This window comes from Phascolarctos cinereus, unplaced genomic scaffold (genome assembly GCF_003287225.1).
Source record: "Phascolarctos cinereus isolate Bilbo 61053 unplaced genomic scaffold, phaCin_HiC Scaffold_2;HRSCAF=192, whole genome shotgun sequence".
In the NCBI taxonomy this organism is placed as follows: domain Eukaryota; kingdom Metazoa; phylum Chordata; class Mammalia; order Diprotodontia; family Phascolarctidae; genus Phascolarctos; species Phascolarctos cinereus.
Genome location: NW_027555625.1, coordinates 387205396 through 387228788, shown reverse-complemented (window position 1 = coordinate 387228788; position 23393 = coordinate 387205396). Strand labels below are relative to the sequence as shown.

The 23393-nt window shown below is 40.3% G+C and overlaps 1 protein-coding gene across 2 annotated transcripts in view; it reads right to left on the bottom strand.

Moving 5' to 3' along the window:
* The window catches only part of GALNT10 (polypeptide N-acetylgalactosaminyltransferase 10), a 178385-nt gene that overhangs the window by 11331 nt on the left and 143661 nt on the right, over positions 1-23393 (bottom strand). For both annotated transcript variants that reach the window (XM_020978370.2, XM_020978371.2), the window contains 3 exons: positions 21245-21428; positions 17526-17643; positions 68-175 (listed from right to left, as the gene is read on the bottom strand). In XM_020978370.2, coding sequence (XP_020834029.1) covers positions 68-175; positions 17526-17643; positions 21245-21428 — 410 coding nt within the window. The remainder of the gene's footprint in view (positions 1-67; positions 176-17525; positions 17644-21244; positions 21429-23393) is intronic.

Here is a 23393-nt window from a genome sequence, read left to right as displayed (position 1 = left end):
AAAATGTAAAATTCAGAGATTTGCCCCCTCCTACCCTGGGCTTCTCTTGGCAAAGCCAATGTCTTACCCGGGCCAGGCTGACTCCTGTGGGGATCTTGTAGGGGATATATTTCCTGTAGATGTGACCCACTCTGGAGCAGGGAATGTCCTCCATTCGGCCTCCACACATCCACACCTATGAGGGAGAGAAGAGGGAAAGGAGAGAAGGGAAGAGAAAGGAGAGATGGAAAATATGAATCCTTGGATGACATTCCCAATTACCAGTTCATTTTTTAAATCTTTCCCAGAGCTTGGTGTGGCTTAGAAGTCTACAAGTTTTCCTACAGAAGCAGCACTAGTCTAGATTTTTATGTTGAAATTCAGACAGCAACATTCAGGGAGCCACAGCAATCCACTGCTTGGAAGAGGCCTCCTAGGTTCTCCTTCCAGCTCTGCAGATCTAATGTTTTCTGAACAGAGGCCAAACCATGAACCTCTCTGGCAGGTTTTCTTTCTCTGCACACTTCCCTAAGTTAACTGAAAATCAAGGATAGTATACTGAAAAAAGGTGATCAAAAGGATATCAATAAGTACTGATGCATAAGTTTACTATGTCACCTCCATAAATTTTTAATTTAATTATAAAATTTTAATTTAATTTAATTAATTTAATTTTAATTTTTTAATTTAATTGGGGTTAAGTGACTTGCCCAGGGTCACACAGCTTGTAAGTATCTGAGGTCACATTTGAACTCAAGTCCTGATGACTCCTGGGCCAGTGCTCTAACCACTGTGCCACCTAGCTACCTTACCTCCATAAATTCTTTATGAAAATGTTGTGCACATTTATTAAGCTTATCCTTGAAAAAATATGAAAAGGACATAGACGTGCTTTCAAAATTTTCTCTAAAGTAGATCAAAATTTCACATTCATGCAACTGAATACAAGGTATAGAGATATACAGGATCCTGTTTCGTTTATGATTTCAAAATTCCATTTGATTCAGTGGAATAAAATGTGGCTTTCAAGTATTTCCTCCAAAAAAGTGTCTGCCAGGCATATATTAGTAAGAAATTCTTTGATACAACAGCAAAGATAACTTTGTTCAACAATCCTAAGAAAATCAAGATCAGGTGAGGCATAAAACAGGGACATATGCTTGCTAAAGGCATTTATCACTATCATGAAGGCTATCTAGTGCAGAGTGATGAAAATGAAATGAAAGAGGGATTCCCTATGAGGCTGAAGTCCCCAGTTGCACCAGTTTCTGGATGACATTTTGTTTATTGCCTCAGACTCCAAAATACTATAGAACTTCCTTAGAATCTGGACCATTTATAAGAAGTTAGCCTAACACCCTGAACAAGCAGAAATGAGTGGATGAAGGATGCTTGTTGCCCACACTATGATAGCCTATTGGATGGATAGCCCATTGGATTAAACCATTAGTATGCATATTTAGGATAGACACTGCAGATGAAGAATGAGCTGGACCCAGAATGTATTTGGGAATTTCTACAGTGTTTTCAACAATCGTCAGGTACCCCAGAAACACAAACCTATGTTTTTAACACCATTATTTTTCTTCTGATATTGCACAGCTACTAATCATGGGACATTACAATCTCTGAAGAACCAATTTTGTGGGTGACCTGAAAGGCTAGGAGAGTCATATGGTGGGCATAAATAGGCTGCAGCAGGAAATGGGATAAAGGATTTCATCTAGAAAATGATGACTGGAAAAGGAGGCAGGTTGGTTATATAGTAAAGGGATGAGACAGAAAATTCAAGTGCCCCACTGGTAACCAAAGCATGTTAAAAAGGCTTAGAAGAAGGCTCCTACAGAGTGCCTTGTCTGGAGCCCCTGTGATTGATTTTTGGAGGACACAGGCAAGAGAAGCATAGAATGAGAAAATGTGGATGGTTTACTAAATGTTTATTGATTGACTGATAGATAGACGGATTGACTTTCTGCACTACTAGACAATGATTGCCTTGCAGATCCACTGAAATATTGACATGCAGGGAAAAGGAAGATCAAAGAAGGGAAAGGACTGTTCAGGGTGATGAAAATGGATGAGAGTCAGAGGTCAGAACCACCTAATTCTTATTTTGCTACCATTTTCTTTGCCAAAGAGAGCAGTCCTTAGATGGGAAAGGGCAGAACAAAAATGGTTAATAGGGAGTTTAAATCCAAGATGAGAAGAACCCAATTGCCCTCCATGACTTCAAGTCACCAGGCTTGAATGAACTATATCCCAAAGTGCTGGAAAAAAAATGGCAGATATGACTGCTGAGCAATTTTCAATGATTTTTGAAGGATCTTGGTGAAGAGGAAAATGAGGCAGGTCTGAAGAAAGAAAGAAAAAAAAGTTGTGATTTTCAAGAAGTATAGGCTGCAATTTATATGCTAGTGAACTTGACTCAACAAATCAAATCAACTAGTATTTATTAAGCATCCTCTGTGTCAGACGCTATGCTGATAGAAAGACAAAACGGAAACAGTTTCTGCCATTATTGAGCTTTTATTGTAACCGGGGAGACAACAAATATAGGTAAGTATATACAAGCCTCAAAAATCAAATACAAAAGAATATTGGAGAGGAAGGCATTAGGAGCTCCCCTCCCCGCCCCGACCCAGCCTTCTGCAGAAGGTGGTAATTAAGTTAAATTTCCCTCTACGTCTTGCCACTGGACTCCGAAAAACTCTGGAGGAGAGAGTGAGGCTGACGACTTTGCACAGCTTTGCAATTTAGTTGCAAGTGAATACCTCACCCTCCTGATGTCACTGGCTTTTCTGGAATGAAGGATGAACAACAGGGAGGTCAGGGACTCCAGGAGGTGAAGGTAAGACCTGACAGTTTTCCAGGCATGGGGAGGGTGGGATGGAGGCGGCTCCGGGGCCAAGCTCGAGATGGGAGAAGGGATAGTGTGAAAATGTACAATTCTAGGTTTACGCTAGGAAAGAGACCTTAGAGGAAATCAAATCCAACCCCTAGGGAAACGAATGGATTTGAATAAGTGGCATCACTCATTCCTGATTCCATTGCTCCCAGCTTGGAGAGTGGGCTAGGGGAGGGGAAGGGTAGAGAGTGAAGAGAGTCAGGAGAACCCCGGCCTCAGGATGATCGCTTCTTATTGCTAGATGACTGTCAAAATCAAGCCAAGAAGTCTTATTTTCAAAGTAGGAGAACTGATCTGGAGCCAATATCCTATAACAACAACTTTTCCTTTGCTCAAGTGATTCATGTAGACACAATGCTTTTGTCCAACAGATACTATTACTGCAATTTACTGGTGTGCCCTGTGACTTCATGGCTGGGGAGGAAATAAAGAGTAGGAAGAGCCAGCCACTTTCGTCAAACTAGAGTTTGTAAAGTCTCTTACGGGCCAATAAAATTAACAGCTTCTGGTTGATTAAACTAGCATGCCAAACAAGTCCAAAGCACTTAAACCTTCTAAAGGGTTGGCAAGAATGGCAATTCTACTCCATTCAGTTCAACAAGTATGTATCAAGCATTTACTATGTGCAAAAGACTGTGAAAATTGATTTGCTTCACTGAGCAGTTTGCTGGTTAATTATGAAAAGTTCTCTTCCATTTCTGCTCCTGTTTTCCTTTGGGTTTCCAATTTTTGCCTGAGCCACTTAATGTAACCTTAGAAAAGTCACTTGACTTTTCTAACCTCTACTTTCTACATCTGTAAAATGGGAATAATAATAACTGTCACGTTTGCCTCACAAGATTTCTGTGAAGATCAAGGAGATAATCCATATGAAATCGTTTGGAAGCTATGAAGCAGCACAGAAACAACAGCCATCATTACCATCTGTTACTGTAATGAATTGTGAGACTTGGAAAGTACCTTAGGACAAGGAATGTCATCGTTGACAGGGGACTTTGAATAACGGTTCCTAACCTTTTTTAGCATGAAGATCTTTTCGTAACATAGAAAAAAAAATTCGAGATAGCACTTGATAGTAGTTGTATTACATGATAGTAGCTGTGCTATTAAATATCCACTGAGAAAATACACGTCAGAAAGCTACTATAAATTCGGTAACACTTGTAATGAATCTGCATTTTATTAATCACTATAGTATCTATACTATATTTGGAAAAAAAAGTGCTACTATTTTCAGTACATATGTGAGACAAACCAGTTCAGTCTTCAGAAAGATTATTTAGTTATTTATGGTTTTGTATATTGATTTGCAGACTCTTGACAAAAATGTTGAAGCCCTCAGGCTGCGATCCATTACCTTAGAGCACAGTGTTAAAACTGGAGAGGACCTCAGAAATCAAGTAGTCTAATCCTGTCAGTGAAGAGAAACTTCATCAAGGTCACACAGCTATTTAGCAGCGAAACTAGAACACAAGACTTTCCTTTTAGGGGGATTGCTCTGGTTATAAGCATTCTTAATGACCTGGGTCACCTGGACCTGGTAGCTGTTCTGGCTTTAATGTAACCTGCTCTATCTAGGACTACTGGGATCCTGAGGGGTGGAACTGCTGAGAGGGTTTCGAAGGGTGTATTCATGACAGCTAAGTTGAATGGCTGCTGCTCCCTCTACAATGACCTTACTCAACAACTTCCTCCACACAGAAGGCGATTCCTAAGTGCTCAGCACCTGGAATGCTAACTACTTTGCTAGGGAGACAAATATTAGCCAAGGTTATATCGTCAAGGCAGATGTAACCCAAAGGTCATTTCTTAACTCTCTTCCTGCTAACACCTGTAGCAGAGCTCATAGCCAAATTCCTTGACATCCTTTCACTTCTGGGCCATAAGGCACTCACAGGATCATCCTAATGCAGCTGAATTTGGTTCCTCCACTCAACATCTATGACGGCCTTTCTGTGGAGTGAATCAATTGGTAACTTGGCTCCATTTAGATTGGGAATTGCCCAAGAGGTGAGGAAGGCTGGAACAAAGTAAAGGTTCCTCATAAATTAAGCTAATTCTTTTGCCAACTCCTTTTCTGCTTGGGGGCAGGGGAAATTTTTGCATCGTCTTAGAATTATTGAATGTCAGTGCTAGAAGGAGGCTTAGAACATAAGACTGTCGGGATCTTATAGATCATCTGGTCCAATCCTCTCATCTATCAGAAGAGTAAACTTAGGGTGAAAAAAAGGAAGTGCCATGCCTGCGGTCACTTAGGGAGTTAGTGAAAGAGCTGATTCCCTCAGGAACCATTAAGTGAAGTAAATATCACTAGTCAGATTGGTGAGAAAGGCTAGAATTGGAAGTTACATTAATTCTTGGAAAAAAATCCAGTTTCAATTTCCCTTAAGGGTACTTTCCAGCTGAATTTGTCTAAAGTGAAGGGCTTCTTATCAAGAGCTAATAGACATTCTCATGAAAATATGGTAGTCCATAAAGGAGCAATAATAACACCGATACCACTAAATTATCTTTCAGCAGAGAAAAGCACTTAAGAGTTGAAAGCAACCTTAGGGATCACCTGATCCGAACCCTTCATTCTACAGATGTGTGAACTGAGGACCTTAATGTGGAATGGCCTCTTCCCACAGGTCTCATGACTGGAAAGAGATAAAGGGCTTCTCCTTCAAAAACAGCTAAACGAACCCCTCTTCCTACCTCCTTCAGCATGCAATTACTCAGCACTTCAAAAAAATTTTATTCAAATAATTTCTGACCACAAAGATAACTGCAAAATGTTAATAACACAGTACAGTATTTCAGTGGATCTGGGATGCGTGTGAGCACTTCCTTCAGGGGTGCAGGTGACAGACTAATCCAGATCTCATCGAGTAAAACTCTGATTCCTACTTCATTATTCTTTTCCCCTTAGAACACACCCAGTTGTATTGATTCTCAGAGACAAAATGTAGAGGAAAAAAACCAGGATGCTTTTGGCTCCAGGACAAGCAAGTGCTCTAATTCTGCTTCAGCTGATGACAACTGGTTGTTGAAATCAGGGGAGAAGGAAGGCATCCCTTTTTGGACCCTGCTCTGTCTCTGCCCTGCTTTGGGCTCAGCTTTCATGCTATCTGACCCTTAACTCCCAGAAAGGTAGGAGAGAAAATTATTGATTTATCCTTAGATGTTTCCCTGGGTCAACACCTTTGCAGAATCTGCAGTCATCCCAACTGCTGTTTGAAGAGCAATTAGCAGAATGCCTCCCCTGTTCTTGGCAGGCAACTTTCCAAATGGCTGGACAGCTGCCGGGGCATGTGCGTCCAAGAATAAACACAACCACACACTCACTCACACTCTTCGGGGAAGGTTCCCAGAGTTAGCCTGTGAGACGATGCTTAGTGACAGAGTCCACGCAACTCTTCTGCAGCTGGGCTTCTCCTCAACACCTGTGCTGCCGCGCGGGATGGCAAGGTCTGGAAAGGACATGTGTGAAAGGGGGTGAGGGAAATGTATTTTCCCATGCAGATGGTCCTTTTGCAGTTGTTGGCATCAAGTCTAGCCATCTGGCTTAGGCTGATGAAATGCTTGGCCCTCTCAAATGAGGCAAACACGGACACTTCCAGGGATATGGTCTTCACTTCCAGTCTCTATAAGAGACAACATCTTGCTCTAGTCTCAGTCTTGTGCATTTTCATGATGGAAGAATTCACTATAGACCTTTCAAATGGATACCTGAGGACTTAAAGGTATTTCTTCCATGTACAATTACATCCAAGATGAAGGGTGTGTTAGAAGAGCTGCAATAAGAAATTTAGTTGAGTAGAAAGGTATTGGGGTGAGGAGAGACTGTTGATGGACCACTGCTGTATGCAGTTTTACTGGAGGAGGAGGTGTATTGTCTTCTATCCTGACATAGTGTTCTATGACCCTGTTCCTTTGTCTTCTTCCATGGCTCAACTTTCCCCCGACCTCTGTGGGGTCATGGCCTACTGAAGGACTACAAGGGATAGGGGGAAGGGAGGGCTTCAGTCTACACATGGCTGTGGGAATGTAGCTTGCCTCTTGGATGCTGGCACTTAAGAAACTTACTTGAGTGAAAAGGCTATAATACTCCTCTTGTAGTAGTATATGGCTCTCTTTGTTGGCCCCACTGGTTGACAACCTTACCCCTTTAAGAAACAAAAAGGGTCAGATCAATACAGATCAATAAAGGGGTATTCTTTCAGAGGGCACACAGCTTGGAAAAAGATGTCAATTAGTGAACATGTTGCTCCTGGCTTGATATTAGTTCCCCTGGCTCCTGGTGCATTGGATAATTTTAAAGATTCATCAGTGATATGTCACCATCCCTCCCACCTTCCATCTTCCTTCCCATCCTCACCATCTCTCCATGACGAAGCAGCCTAGGCCCAGAAAAAACACAACCAGGGAAGACGCTATCAAAACATGCTAGGGCAGAGGAAGTATGAATGCATAGGCATTGATAGGAGGAGAGACATTAAGCTGGTGAGGATTCTCATGGGCTAAGGACTTTCTCCTTTTTGCAAAGCCTAAAAAAGATCAACATCTTCCCAGTCTGCCCTGATGATCTAACCTAGCAGCTTGCTACACACAAGGAAGGTTATCAGTAAGAAGTGTTGATTGGCTTACGGTGTGAACCAGAGACCCCTTTGCCCACAGCATTGGGAATCCTCCCCCAACCATCTGTTCTGGTGAGTCAGGGTGCTTTCTGTACAACACTCCTAACTGGGGCTGAGTCCAGGAAATGCTGTCTCATCTTTGTCTTTCCTGGGAAAGCTAGGAAGCCTGTTTGTGTCTCCCTGTGGGTAGCAGAAGAGAAATGGGAAGCTCATTTCAAATGCTCAGATTTGGAAAGTAAGTCATGAGAAGGGGCCTCTGGTCTGGCTCTGGTCAAGAGTGTAGCACTGCAGTGCTCCCTCCTCATCTATTCCATTCATGTCACCCAGGGGGAAGAAGTATTTATGTTAACCTGATTCTTTTGTCTGTACTAAACTTGCCTATGATCCCAACTCCTACTATTTGTTATTTTTGAAGACACAGTATTCCATACTCTTTGGATTTCCTCACTCATTTAGGCCATCAGTTTCTATGCTGTCTCTACTGGCTCCACTCCTCCTCCAGCCCTACACATGGTTCCTCTTGCCTGCTGAAGGCTCCGCCTTTAAATCTTATATAACCCATCCTGGCTGACCTGGACATGACCAGTGAGCAGGAACCAAATATAAAAACAGTTCAGAGGTTAGCAGAGTACATTCCTATAGTATTACATGGTTCCAAAGCTCTTTCCTCTCAATATGCCTGAGGTAGAATAAGTATTATTGACTCTCCTTTTACAGATGAGGAAATGGGATTTTAAAAAAAGGAAATTTGAGATTAGATTAAGATTAAAGCAGTGAGGGAAAATGGATTTATAAAGAAGGAAAAAAAGAGCTAGCTTTATTTCAATTATAATGTTGCTATTGCAGTTTTAACTCTGTGTGTGTGTGTGTGTGTGTGTGTGTGTGTGTGTGTGTGTATAAACCCCTACCACTTAAAAATACTCTTCTAGGAGCACAATGGCTTGTGGCTTTGGCAACTCACCACCAGGATGAATGGGCAAATGGTTTAATTGGTCAGAGTCCGAAACTTGTTCAAGGATGGCAGTGGCTTGTGAAGAACTGGATAACTAAAGTTACCAAGAGGAACCAGCTAATGGGTGCAACTTAATTCAGACCAATGTGACATAACAGAAGTGGATAGCAGTTGGCTGGGCATTTGGCCTTCAGGATTCTCCATAAGCTTTATCCATCCAGGGGCAGGCCCTCTTGACTAATGGGGTCATCAGACTAAGAATGGCATCTGACAAACATCAAAATGGGAAGGCAGCAGCTAGGCAAGTGTCAAAATGAGCCGGGGGGAGGAGGGAGGATTTTTACAACAATAAAAGGAAGCCTTCTTTGAGAGAAGGTACAGTGTAGGAGGGGAGAATAAAAAACTGGGAGTCAGGAGCCCTGTCTCAATCCCATCTGACCTCATGATCTTGGTTAAGTCACTTTTTCTTTCCATGCTTTGGTCTCTTCACTTCTAATACAGGCAGTTGAAGTATCTCTATGCTTTATGCACTTGGGTCTCTTCCCACTCTGACAGGCTCTACTTTCCTGTTCCAACAACATTTCTACTACATCCTAATAACCCTTTTAGCTCTGACATTTTAAGATACTCAGCTAATTGACTTGCCCAAGATAACAGTAAATCAGTGGCAGGCCTGGGACTAACTTTTGGGTCTTCTGGTTCCCAGTTCAGTGCTCCTTCCACAACATTAGGGTGATTGATGGGCAGTGAACACAGAACTGTCATAATGCCTGGTGATTATACACTTGTTGATGAGCTTAGTGGCTCTCAGTCTGCTGGAATCCTAGAGTTTAGCAAACAAGGAAAGAGGAACTGTGCAGTGTGATTTGTCTGAAGGGGGATCAAGCCCACAAAAGTGAAATTTGAGCTGTTGGAGCTGCTCTTTGAAGACCTGGGAAACATTAAGGATTCTGAGGCCACCTGTCAAGGGTCCGAAGGGCAGAATACCACAGCAACAGAGACCTTACTTCAGTGAGAAGAGAGAGGGAAGTTTCAGTTTTTGTTTCAAGGGAAATCGTTTGCAAGACAGCTGGTTGCTTAGAGGGTACTATCTGTGGCTAGGGAACACAGAAAACATAATTGAATCCAATGGGGAGGTAACTGACCAAGAGCTGGAAGGGACTTCAGGTGTCATCCTACTATGGTGGAATGAGCCCTGAATTTGAAACCAGAGTTCTGGCTCTTACACTTACTGTGTTCCTCTGGTTAAGTCATTACACCTCTCTGAGTTTCAATTTCCTTATCTGTAAAATGGGTACAATAATACTGCATTACTTACCTGCAGAGCTATTATGAGTTATTATAAGCCATAAGGTACCATAGACACACGAGTTATTTAGTTCAATCGATGTCTAAAGCACGCATTTCTTCCACATGTTTTCTAATGTGAAGAGCTATGTAAATGTAAGCTATTATTGTTCTCATCATCTTTTCTTATTCCTGAAACAATCCCATGAGTAAGATATTACTGCCTACATTTTATAGATAAGGAAGCAGTAACTTTAAAAAGTGCAATTAACTCTAGTCACAAGTTTCAAAGGCAGTAAGAGGAAAGGCCAGGTCTGGAACCTTGGTCTTTTGATTCCTAGTCAGATGCTTTTTCAGCTATGCCACTGTTAACTAAGAGGTGTGACTGGTGTTTGATGTTCTAGAAGAGTAAAGTAAATGTATCTGCTTTAAATAGCAAAGCAAAGACACCAAGAGCTAGAACATTCCTTACCTATTCCCAATCTGGGAGGGCTCTTTGATTGCCACTGGGGTAGTTCTCCTAAAGAGGGTTGAAGGCTCTCTTGAAAATTCATGATCTTAGTAACTTAATCTTTAAGTCTCCCTCATCAAGACGGCACTCTTTTAGAAATTTAAGGATCAATGATCAATTCTTTGCTTTCTGCTGAATATGACCCTATCTAAATTTCAGAAAATACACTGGACCTTTCAGGTGGATTCTCCATTCTTACTCCCCAAAAAGAAAAGAGGTTAAAGCAGAGATTAATCAGGGTGAGTTTTGCTCTCCATAAATGACTAGTTCTGTCCTGGAACAGGAGTGGTAGAGAGATGAATGAATCTGCCTCATCCCCCACAGACCAGAGAGGTGTCTGCTGGAACAGTGGAAAGACAAAAGACACACTGATGTGTTGTCATAAGGCATCAGGAATGTGCAGTTTCAAAGGAAGGGGAAAAGAGAAAAAGAGGAGAAAGAAAAGTGTTCTACGAAGGCCTAGGAAGTGGCATGATATAATTTCATTTCTCCATTAAACTAAAAAAGCTAACTGGATCAAATGGAAACAGAAATCACATGGCAGAGACAAAATACGGTTTCATCAATTAAGTCTTTTGTAAATAATGTGGAGAAAAATACCATTTGCTTCTCCATAATTACTTGACAAATGTAATTAGAGAACTCTCTTTTAAAAGCCAGAATGAAATCATTAAGAGTTTGACAACTCCTTTGGTGAAGAAATCCCTTTCAATTTATTCGCAGCATGGGAAGACTTGAAGGGCATTGGTCAAAATGCAGCGACTCATACCCAGTTTTACTACATTGGTTTAGATAGAAATCAGTTAATCTTCAACTGATTAATCAATAATGTTTAAACAATGAGTATGAAGGGTGATTTCAAAATCTAGGAGGATATAACAAAGAGTAATACAAAATTTCATCAGAATCCCAGGACTTCAGCCTCTATACCAAGACTGTATGCACTGCAAGTTTCAAGATCAAAAGCAGTGGTCGTGTATGAGATATGCTACCCTCTATCAACATATTGGGTTCTACCCTATCATTAATAGGCTTTGTGACACTGGACAAATCACCTTCTTACATTCAAATTCCATTTTCTAAATTACCTTCCAGCTTTAACCTTGTATGTTTTCTGTTCTAAGGTTTTTACCTTTCTCAGCTTTTACCTTCTATGCATTACATTTTAAGGTCCTAAAATCCTACTCTAATCTCTCAACATGGCATGGAGATGATCCTTGGTTCTCAAAGGCTATTCCAGTGGAGCACAAGCTCTGGCAGGTTCTATCAAAATAGGAGAGTTTTGAATATGATTCTGGAGAGAGACTGTATCTGCTGTCCAAGTACTGGCACAGCTAAGTACAAAGATATTCATCAGCAGCATGCTGATCCCTAGGTGATAAATTCTTAGGCTTGGTGGCTCTAGCAACAGGTAAAAATACAAAAGGGCTCTCAGTCTTGTGTGCCACCATTTTTACTCAGTTTCAAAGTGAAGATGGTAGGATGGTATGAAAGAAAACATAGAGCGATTTTAATCTACCTACATACAATAATTTAACTACTGGTACTTGAAGCATGGAATCTTTTCTCAGTAACTTAGCTGATTTGTTGTTATTGAATCTTTTCTCAGTGACTTAGTTAATTTGTTGTTATTGAGTCATTTCAGTTGTATTCAACTCTTTGTGATCCTAATTTGGGGCAAAATACTGGAATGGTTTGCCATTTCCTTCTCCAGCTCATTTTATGGATGAGGAACTGAGGCAAACAGGGTTACCCTGACCAGGATCACATAGCTAGTGAGTGTCTGAGGCCAAATTTGAGCTCGTGAAGATTGAGTCTTCCTGACTCCAGGCCTGGGCACTCTACCCACTGTGTCACCTAGCTGTCTGACGTAGTTGATAAATTAATGAAAAAAATGAATTACACTCAATTTTTAAGGGAAACTTATAGACTGAGTTCATCCATTCAGTGAATCAATACATTATTGATATGATATCAATGATATTACTATAAATATAACCATGAGTTTTAGCTATATATAAGGATGGTTCACAAGTTATCCTTGGAAAGCTGAATGAAGGACCTATTGGAGCTGGTCTCATCTTTACCTGATGGCAACAGGAAACATTACTTCACGGGATGCTTCATCATTTTACCTTGTGATGCTTGTAAATACAGGCAAGAGAATTACCATAAAGGTAATTGTAGCTTATGCACTAATATGTGTTGCAAAGGATGAAGAAATAGAAATGTTCTATGAAGAACTTGATAATAACATCTATAACAAGGTTTATTAACCTTTTTTGTATTATGAAACCCTTTAATAGTCTGATAAAACCTATGAACCTCTTCTTAGAATGTTTCTAAATAAATGTATGTTTAAATGTGCATAAAATTAAATAAATAGGATTTCAAAGGAAACTAATCAAACTGAAATAAAGTTTTTTTAAAAGTAAATAAACAAGTTCATTGACCCCAGGTTAATTAATCCCTACCCCAAACTAAGTCAGTACATAATTTAATATTTGGTAGCTTTAAATTGAAGGTGGCTATAAAATAAGATGGTGAAAGATATTTTGGAAAATATGGTTTAGGAGAAAGGAAAGAAGGCAAAGGCTTGTAGATTATTCAGAAGTGTCATGCCAGCATACTATAAATATTTTTTTTTATGAAGACCATTAGAAGGTTTTGTGAGTACCAAAGAATACTACAGAAAAATGAAACTGACTATCTTAACAGATGGGAAGACTGTTTGTCAATGTGGGAGTCCTATCAGAATGAGCTGTCTGCATATAGTTAGATCAATAAACTGTTAGATCAAAGGTCAAAATTAACAAATTGAAAGAAAGTATAAAGATGAGAAGACAATGTATGCAATTATGATAGCTCCAAAATGGCCTATTGAAACAAATTGTTGATTCAGAAAAATAGGAAATGCATAAAAGTAAGGACACTTATTCTAATTATGACCATAACTCAGAGAACATATACAAAACAATCACCACAACCAGGAGACCAAAAGATGTCAGAAACCAATGCAGTTGGCAAATGCTTGGTTTCCTTGTCAAATGGAGAAACATGAAAACCAATGGCAGCACCAGTTTGGAACAAAAGTTCATTTGAAAAACATTATGGTAGAAGATGATACATAAAATTATTAGTATTATCACCTTAATAAATGCTAAGAAGGAGCAGCAGAAGAAGTGAATATGTGATGGTGTAGCTTAAGTCCTAAATAAGTCAGATCATTTTGAGCTTGTTATCTGAATAACCTGGAAAGGACAACAAAAAGTTATGAAATAGGGGTCTGCCTTGAGTTCTCATAGCAACTTATTCTCACCATTTTTGACAGTGCACCTAGTATATTTGGACTGTAGCACCTGGGTATCTGATGGGCTGAGGCAATAGAAATGGTAGTTAAGAAAATAAAGTGAAGAACAGGTATACCTGACTAAACACATAGAGAGGAAATCTGTGTTTAAGGTTGCACAGCTGTATTTTATTTATTTGGAGTTTTTCTTTTAAAAGGGAACTTAAAAACCCTAATAAGAACATTTCCACACACAAAGAAAAAAAAGACTGCACACGAAACTATGACTCTCTGTTATAAACAACTTTTTAAAAAGTATATATTAAATTTAACAGGATGGTACTATCACTGCCCTGCTTGTCTAAGTCTCCTTTGAATTTCCTTCTGCTCTTTTGGGTGCATTTTTAAAGGATCATTGATGCTCTTTTCTGTCTTTTTTTTTAGAACCCTTTGGCCTCCTCCCAATCTACCCCCCCATTCCAAATAAAAGACCTACACTGCAACACATAAGTCTAGTCAAACAAAACAAACTCACATACTGGCTGTGTCTTAAAATGCATGCCTCATTCTTGTGCCTCTAGTTTATCACCTCTCTGTCAAAAGGAGGGGTAGCATAGTTTTAAATGCAATCTGGGAATTATTTTCAAGATCTCCCAAAGAAAGATTCTAAAAAAATGAAAAGATGAGAAATAATATTATCACAAAAAAAAGGCAACCAAGAAGACATCAGTAATTATCCATATGCCTACTTTTTCATCCCTACAAAATCTTTCTGAGAATGGTCTACGAACATATCGGAGGGATCTGTGGTGAAAATTCATTCATTTAACAAAGGTTTAATAAGTGTCTACTAAATAACAGATGCTGGGGATACAAAAATAAAGATAAGATTAAGGACCTTGAACACTGCTCTTGAGGGTGAGGTGGGGGGATGGCAGATATTTTCAGATGATTCTTTGCAATGGCTGACTTTTTTGTTGTTGAATCACTTTAGCTGTGTCCAACTGTTTGTGACTCCATTTGGGGTTTTCTCAGCAAAGATAATGGAGTAGTTTGCCATTTTCTTCTCTAGCTCATTTTAAAGATGAGGAAACTGAGACAAACAGGGTCAAGGGACTTGCCCAGGGTTTCACAGCTAGTAAATGTCCGAGGCCAGATTTGAACGCAGGTCTTCCTGATTCCAGACCTGGCGCTCTATCCACTGCACCACCTCGCTGCCCAGTGGGTGATTTTGCATTGACTAAAAAGAGCAGAGGATATAGGATCCCTCAATATTTTTTTTGTTTATTGTGAAACAACTTTTGGTAGCATAAAACACAGCCTTAACAGATCTACTCCAAAATGATATCCTTTATGCTTATGTTAAAATTATACAAGATTCCTTGATAAAGGTAACCAAGAGATAACTTTGTTTAATAATCCCTCTGATTATCAATATCAACTGAGGCATAAACCTGGGAGACATACTTACCAAAGACATGTGCTATTATTGTAATGAAGCACGTCCTAGGCTAAGTCTAAATAGGAAGAGGATTGCCTAAGAATGACGAGGCTCTGCAGATGTTCCTGTTTGCAGATGACACAGAAGCCTGGAATACCAGAAGGCCTCTTCAATGAGATCCATGGCCACTCAAATGAGAATGGCCTAGGAATCCACACAAGAAAAATCATGTGGATGATTTGCCCAGATGACATGAAGTTGGAAGCGCAGTCCATCAGGCCATATATCTTGGACTGCTGCTGAAGCTGAAGAGTGAGGTGGACCCAGAACTTCATAGAAGGAACAGAGTGGGTGTTCATTGATTCCAACCTGCACCCTGAAACTAAAGCCCATTTTTTTTTTCATACCACTAATCTCACGGTGCTTCTATTTGGTTGTAAAAGATAGAACACAATGGTCTCAAAAGACTCTGAATTGCAAGTTATCCAGAAAGCAAAGACACATGGTGGCAATGAGTAGGCTATAGCACATCATGTTCAAAAAGTGCTTAAAAAAGACATTACCTATGAAATGTATGAATGGAAAATGAATTAGGCTGGTCATGTAGAGGCAGCTGGTAGACCACATGAAAAGATGCTGAACTTGAAGTCAGGAGAAAGCTGGCTCAAATCTCATCCCTGACACTTACTGGCTGTGTGACTATGGAGAACTCAACCAATTAACCAACAAATCAGTCAGTCAACCAGCATCTATTAATTGCCTATTAACTTCTCTTACCCCCAATTTTCCATGTGTAAAATGGACCTGTAGTCCTTACCTTACAGGATTGTTGTCAGGATCTAATGATACAATGGTAGGCAAAGCATGCTGCAAACACTAAAGGATTTTGTAATTGCTATGACTGAGGCAGTGAGAGCCAGAGCTAAGAGACCAGCAGCTCAAGTTTTGTCCCAAGAGAAGGTAAATTTCTTGAGAGCAGAGACTTAGGTTTTTGTTTTTGTATCTCCAACACACAGTGCCACAGCCTGTACACAGTAAGTGCTTAATAAATCTCCGCTGAATTGGCTAGCACTGGTGTCCACAAAAGAATTTATATAGTTAAAAGAATTTATATGGTTAAACCCATGATATACAGAAAAGGCCAAACATGTTGGACAGATGCTCTTTGTAGGATTTGTGGAAGGACAGAGACCAAAATTGTAGAGGATGAGTTCCCTTGCATGAGCTGATATCAGCACCTGTGAAAGGAGTACCTACCGATACCAATCAATTCATAGAACGATCAAAGTAAGGTCCCTTCCAGCTTTAATGTTGTATGGCTTTATTTATGAGGTCATATACTGGAACCAGAACTATGCTAGGTCCTGGAGATACCAATAAATAGGTCTAGTTCTCGGGAAGCTTACAGTCAGGATCAGTATTTATGTAGTGCTTTAAAAGTTTTCAAAGTGCTTTGAATATGTTACCACATTTAATTCTCAAAACCACACTGGAAGGTAGGTGCTATTATTATTGACATTATATAGATAAGGAAACTGAAGTTGAGATTAATTAAGGGACTTGCCCAGAGTCACATAGCTCATGAATCTCCGAGGCAGGATTCTGACTTAGGTCTTCCTGACTCGCACCAGAATTCTGTTCCCTCCACCACTTCAAGATCCCTTCCAGCTCTGATATTTTAAAAACACATCATCATCTTCCTGTGAAGAAAGGTGCCTGTCCTCTCTTGCTGTCTATAAAGTGGTGACAGATATTCTCAAGAGAGCAAGAAGATACCAAAACTGTACCCCGTACTCCTCATGAATCAATCTCAAAACATTCTGTGCATTTTTGCTTCTTGATTCTGCCATCCTTCCTCCCTTCAACATTTACCAAGTATTTACTGGGGTAAGGCACTGTGTCTGGTTCTGGAAGACGTACAAAAATACCTTAGAAATGATCTCTGTTTTCAAGGTAAGGAATGTATAGTCAGATACAATCAGGTAAAAAAGATGCCACAGTTCAACATAATACAAATTTGACTTTAGTTGGGGAGAAGAGCTGGTGAAACTTTCCGGAGAGGTAGAGTCTAAGCTAGGTCTTGAAGGTTGGTTAGGATGTCATGGTTTTGGTTGGGGGTGTAGATGGGGGGAGGAGCTAATGGGAGAGAAAGGAAGGCATTTCAGGTAGAAGGAACAGCCTGAACAAAGGGGTGCAGGAAGGGAAGTACAGGATGTATTCAGGGGATAGAGAGTAGTCGAGTGCTTGAAAAAGGACAACAAGAAATACAATTAGATTGTGCGTAGCACAGTGCCTTGCCCATAATAAATGCTTGTTGAATTGAACTGAATTAAAAGGTAGGTCGGGGCCAGATAATGGAGGGCCTTGAATACTGAAATAAGGAATCTTGTCTGGGCACTGGGGCTGGTCGGCCCCAGGGAGTCTGGCATCTGTCATACATGCTAGAGATTGGGTAGACTCAGTCGTATCTATCCAGCGGGTCACTGCAGCAGACTGCTGGTTGGTTGTAAGGACAAAAGGACTCTGAGAGACAGTTGCTCACCTTAAAGGAGATTTCATACTGTTCTCCACCCCAGATCTCCAGGCCAGGATCATACCCTCCCAACTCCCAGAACCACTTTCGATCCACAGCAAATAGTCCTCCGGCCATTACAGGAGACCTGTCAGGGGGGAAATGGGTCTCAACATGACATATAACTGAAATGCACAGGCAGTCCCATAAAAATCATCACCACCACCACCACCACCACCTTAGAGACATCCGAACCACCCCCTCGAAAAATATATTCTCAAACCAAAATGATGTTGTTGTTTAGTCATGTCTGACTCTTCGTGACCCCCTTTGGGGTTTTATTGGCAAAGATACCAGAGTGATTTGCCATTTTTTTCTCCAGCTCATTTTAAAGATGAGGAAACTAAGGCAAACAGTGTTAAGTGACTTGCCCAGGGTCACATAGCTAGTTAAGTTTTTGAGGCCATATTTGAATTCAAGAAGATCAGTCTTCTTGACTCCAGGCCTGATGCTCTATTAACTGCACCACCTAGCTGCCCTAACCAAAATGATCTGGTGGCAATTCCAATTCTATCCTCACCCATGGAGTATCTGTGTCCCCCTAAATGTCCTTTTAAAACCCAATTAGCTACTAAGACTTCACACAGCAACACTAACATTTACTGAAAAAAAAAAAAAAGAACTATGACAGAAAGGATTCTTCCAAAAGGAGGCAGTAAAAGCATATGGAGGGAGTGCTGGACCAGGAGTTAGACTTCTTTCTAGTTCCAGTCTTATCTCTAACTTAGTTTGCCAAATCATAATCTTCTTGGGCTTCATTTGTCTCCTCTATAAAGCAGGACATCCTATTTTGTGGGCTATCTCTGCTTTATAGGTTATCTATCTTATCCCTCATCCTTCATCAGCTAAGTCAGGAAAAAATGGGTTTCAGGCCTACTTCTGCCACTACCTAAATGTTAGTACTGTGTGAAATTCAGCAAATTATTTTCCCTCTTTGGGCCTCCATTTCTTTCTCTGCAAAATGAGGTTTGGACTAGAAAACTTTACTGTTTCCTTCCAGCTCTAAGTCTTATGATCATATGACTCAATGAACTCACAAAACGACAGAATCTCAGAAATCGGAAAGGACTTCAGAGGCCATCTATTTGATCAGGAATCCTTCCTACAACATTCCCAACAAATTGGGGCAAATTCCCAACCTTGGAATAACATCACTGAAATACCACTACTTACTGGGTCAGCCTATTCTACTTTTGGACAGCTATAACGATAAGGAATCTTTTCCTTATATCAAGCCTAAATCTCCTGCTTTTCCACTTTCACCCACTACCTCCCATTCAGTCCCCCAAATAGTTGAAAATAAATCTCACATCCCCCTTAACACATCATCTTTTCTCCAGGCCAGTCCTTGTTTGGCATGGTCTCCAGTTCTTTCACCATTTGGGTCACCTCATTATGGATGTGCTGGTCAACACTTTTCTTAGTATGTGGAACCAAAACTGGACATAGAACTCTAAGGCAACTTTCCAGCTTCAACAGTCTTTCAACTTGTAAGTATTTTCAAATAACTGATATTTTTTTCCTGAAACCGAAGTCTGACTTCATATATACTGATGTTTATACTGAAAGAGACCTATTTTTATTTCCTACGTAGATATATACCAGGCAGCTAGGTGGCACTGTGGATAGAATGCCAGACCTGGAGTCAGGAAGACATGAGTTCAAATGTGACCTCAGACACTTACTAGCTATGTGACCCTGGGCAGGCCACTTAGCCTGTGCCTCAGTTTCCTCATATGTAAAGTGGGGATAAATAATAGCATATCCTCCCAGGGTTGTTGTGAGGATCGAATGAGACCACTGTAAAGCGCTTAGCACAGTTTTTGGCACATTGTAAGCACTATATAAATGTTAGCTACTATTATTATAAGTTATTATTATTATCTACATATCTACATAGTCTCTATATAGATAAAGATATCTAAATAGATATTTCTTGGGTTTACTCAATCTCATATACTTTCTGAAGCTATATCTGCAGATCTATATAGCTATAAGTAAAGATCAAAATGATGAAAGTATAGTAGAAAGAACTCTCTTTGAGATGGAAGAGCCAGCTCTATTGCCTGTTGTCCAGTCACCTTACCTCTCACCTCAACTGAGCCTTAGTTTCCTCCTTGGCAAAATGGGGATAATGATGCTCGTACTATTTATCTCATAGATTGTTGGGAAAAGTGCTTTGTAAAATATGAAGTGGTACAGAAATGAGTTGTTACCATCAGTATGAGCCACAGCCTCTGCAAGATCCCTAATCACCAATGAATGGCACTCAAATTCTAATTCTTCTAGTTAGGATGGGAAAATAGTCTTAGATGTTTTACAAAGATTCCCAACAACTAGGCTTAAAATTAACTTTCAATTCCCCAGAAAATTCAAATCACTAGAACAATCTATGCTGTAAGTATTCCAGGCAATTGAGTTTTATCATATTCATATGTGGATTATGATGTAGACCAGTGGTGTCAGACTCAAATAAAAACAGAGGCCAATAGTCCATCTGTACAGATCCTTGTGGGCCACATACTGACTTAGCTTTAAAATGTAATGTTATCCATGTTTTATTTTATTTATTATGTTCAATATTTCCCAATTACATTTTAGTCTGGTTCAGGATGTACTCCGAAGTGTTGTGGGCCATGTGCTTCACACTTCTGATGTAGATTATGGGAGAACCAAATTGGTAAAATGCTTAAGTCTCTAAAAATGGCATTCTACCTTATTTGGAATGAAGCAAAAAGGGAAGCAGAAATTTCTGAGATGATTGATTAAAGGAATTAAGGATATTTTGTGTGAAGAAAAAAAAGACAGTCACTGTCTTCAAGTATTTGATAAGCTATCACATGAAGTGGAGTTAGAATTGTTTTTCTTGGTCCTAAACAGCAGAACCAGGACTCGTAAAAGGGAAGTTACCAGGAGGCAAATTTCAGTGAGTACAAGGAAGAACTTCCGGACAGTTAGAATTCTCCAGCAATGGGATGGGCTTTCTTGGAAGGTCATAAGCTTCCTGTCCCTAGAACTCATCAAACAGAAGTTGACTAGCAGCTATTCTGTTAGGGATATTGCAGAAGGGTAGGGAATAGGATGAGATGACTTCTGGGGTCCCATTTATGAATGATGAGAGCAGTCAGGCTAGAAAGGGAGGAGACAAAAGTCATTCATTAGGCTGGGGGTCTCCCATTTGTTTCTGAAAACTAGCTACTTTTCATTGCCCATTATGTTGGAGACTGGGAAAGAAAAGTGAGGAGTTGTACTGTTGACAATAAAGGTTTTGGGAAAGGCAGGGAAGGGGGCACTGCTATCATAAATATGGAGAAACCCAGCAAAACAGGGAAACAGTAGATTAAGATTAGAGATGGTTGGCCAACCTTTAAGCTCAATTAGCAGATCCCAATCATCTGGTTGCAAACCACTTATTTTAGGTATTGGCTGAAGAACATGCATTCACGCTTTGTTAACTGATTTGAGAGACAGAATGGTGTCGGACCTGGGAGTCAGGAAGACTGAGTTTGAATCGCTCCTCAGATATTTAACTTCTTATGTGATCCTGAACAAAAATCCCAACCTCTATGGGTCTCAGTTTCCTCATTTGAAAGATGAAGAGCTTGAGCTTGATGATGTCTCATGTCCCAACTCTAAGTTTATGATTTTATGATTTACTGCCAGAGTGGCAGGAACTTTCATGCACTTACTCAAATGGATCACTGGGGTCAGGTTTCTGTAATTCCAGAGGGATGGGGATCCTCTTGTAATACATCTCCCAGTCAAATGCTCCCCGCATGGCATCCCCGGCCTGTGTCTTATACCCAAAGTGATCATTATCGATCACGTCAATCATCGGGCACACGATGGTCTTTCGGTTTGAAGCGATGCGGTCTGAAGAGGCCAAGAAACATTTATTAAGGAACAAATTTAGATCCCTCTTATCATGGAGATTTATAATACCTACACGTATCTTAAAAATAATTTTCTTATGCCATTCAACTAGTGCTTGAGTTTGTCTATGCCTCAATTTTGTTAACTAGGTTGTCTGGCACAGTACCAGAGAGGCTTCAAGTAGTTGCTGTTACTACATGTGGCTATGGGCAAGTCATTACCCCTCTCTGAGCCTCAGTTTACTCATTTGTCAAATGGGGATAATAATGATGATGATGACAACAGCATTCCCTAACTCATAGTGCTATTTTAGGGAAGGTGTTGGATAAACTGTATGAATGGGACCACTAGCACAAATTAGCTATCTGAGGAAGTAGGTACAAAACAATATCTGATCTACCCAATTGATGTATCAAAGGGTATCTCAAGCAAATAAATCTAGGAAGCTTACAATAAATTATCAGGCGCAGAGGAATTGTCATGAGGGGCTAGGCCAATGCTTCAAAGGCTATCCCAATGCTCTGATGCCTTTCCTTCTGGCATGTCAGGGATGGGCTGAGCCTGCTATGGGAAAGAGGGTGAAGTAGTGGCAAGAGCACTAGACATGCTGGCAAGCCCGGATTTGAGGTCTGGCGCTCTCCCTCTCTGTGTGGCCTCAGGCAAGTCCCCGAAGTGTTTGTTCAGTGTTCTCTTCTGTTAGATGGTGACATGAGTACTTGCATCGTTCATTTCATAGGGTTGTTGTGAGGAGCAAACAAGCCAATTTAGGTAAGAATTTTGTAAATCATAAAATACTACAGAAATTGAAGAGATCACTATATAGTTTTCTACTAATAGTGGTTTCCTATTGGATGACTGACTCTTCAGGTCTGGAAGTAATCTCCTGCTGTTGCTCTTAAAAGATGACAGCCCGAATTATGTAGAAAGACATTATGGCTTTATGGATGAAAGTTATGACCCCCTCTATCATTCCTTAGGACTAGTGGGGAGATGACAGCCTTATGTCTGCACCCATGGCACACGTCATCTGTGAAAAAAAGAATGATTTTTCCACGTGTGTTTGCTGATTATAAAAATTACCGATAGAAACATAGTTAAGGACTATCTAGACTAGAAGCTTAGCTTTGTGTCATACCACTAAGTTCTTTTTCTGAGCCACTGAATGCCCCCACAATGCCTTACTCCTTTAAAACACTATACATCATGCAATTGAATGATGTGGTTTTTTGTAGTGAGAGGCAGATGCATATGTTCTCTGGGTGTAATTAAATGAACAATGCTTACTAGAAATACTGAGCCAGGGTTGGGGAACCTGTGACCTACAAGGTCACATGTAGCCGCGAGGCAGCAGCCCTGTAGTGGGCTTATCTTTCACCCAGTATAGGGAAACACTGGACATTTGGGGCTAGAAGTTCACAAGTAGGCGACAGATGTTCACCTGAGTTGTGTTAGAAAGCAAATCTTCTACATTCCCTATTATACTTTATTGGTTCTTTTCTATCACTTAGCCCTCTAAATATGGAAAGTTCTACAACGCCAAATCCTTAATCTTCTGTTCTCTCTCAATACTCTGACTTAGAGAGCTCAGCCTTTCAACTACGAGTTCTATGCTAATGACCATCAAATCTAGCTCTCTAGTCCTGCTCCTTGCTTGAGTTCTAGTGCCTAATGCACATCTTTCCTCAAACTAAATATACTTCAAATTGAAATCACTCTCATTCAGCCAAACTAGCTTTCTTGCCAACTTCCCTATCTCTGTTAAACAGGCTGCAAATATTGTTGTAATCTCTGACTTCCCCTATTCCTCTACATTAATCACTAAGACTTTCTGCTTATTCTTACAAAAATGGTTTTCAGATATGTTCTCCATGCTCATTGCCACTACCATAGACCAGGCTTCTATCATCTCTTTCTCTCATGTCCTTCTAAAAGTACTTATAATCACAGAATAACAGGAGTTTTGAA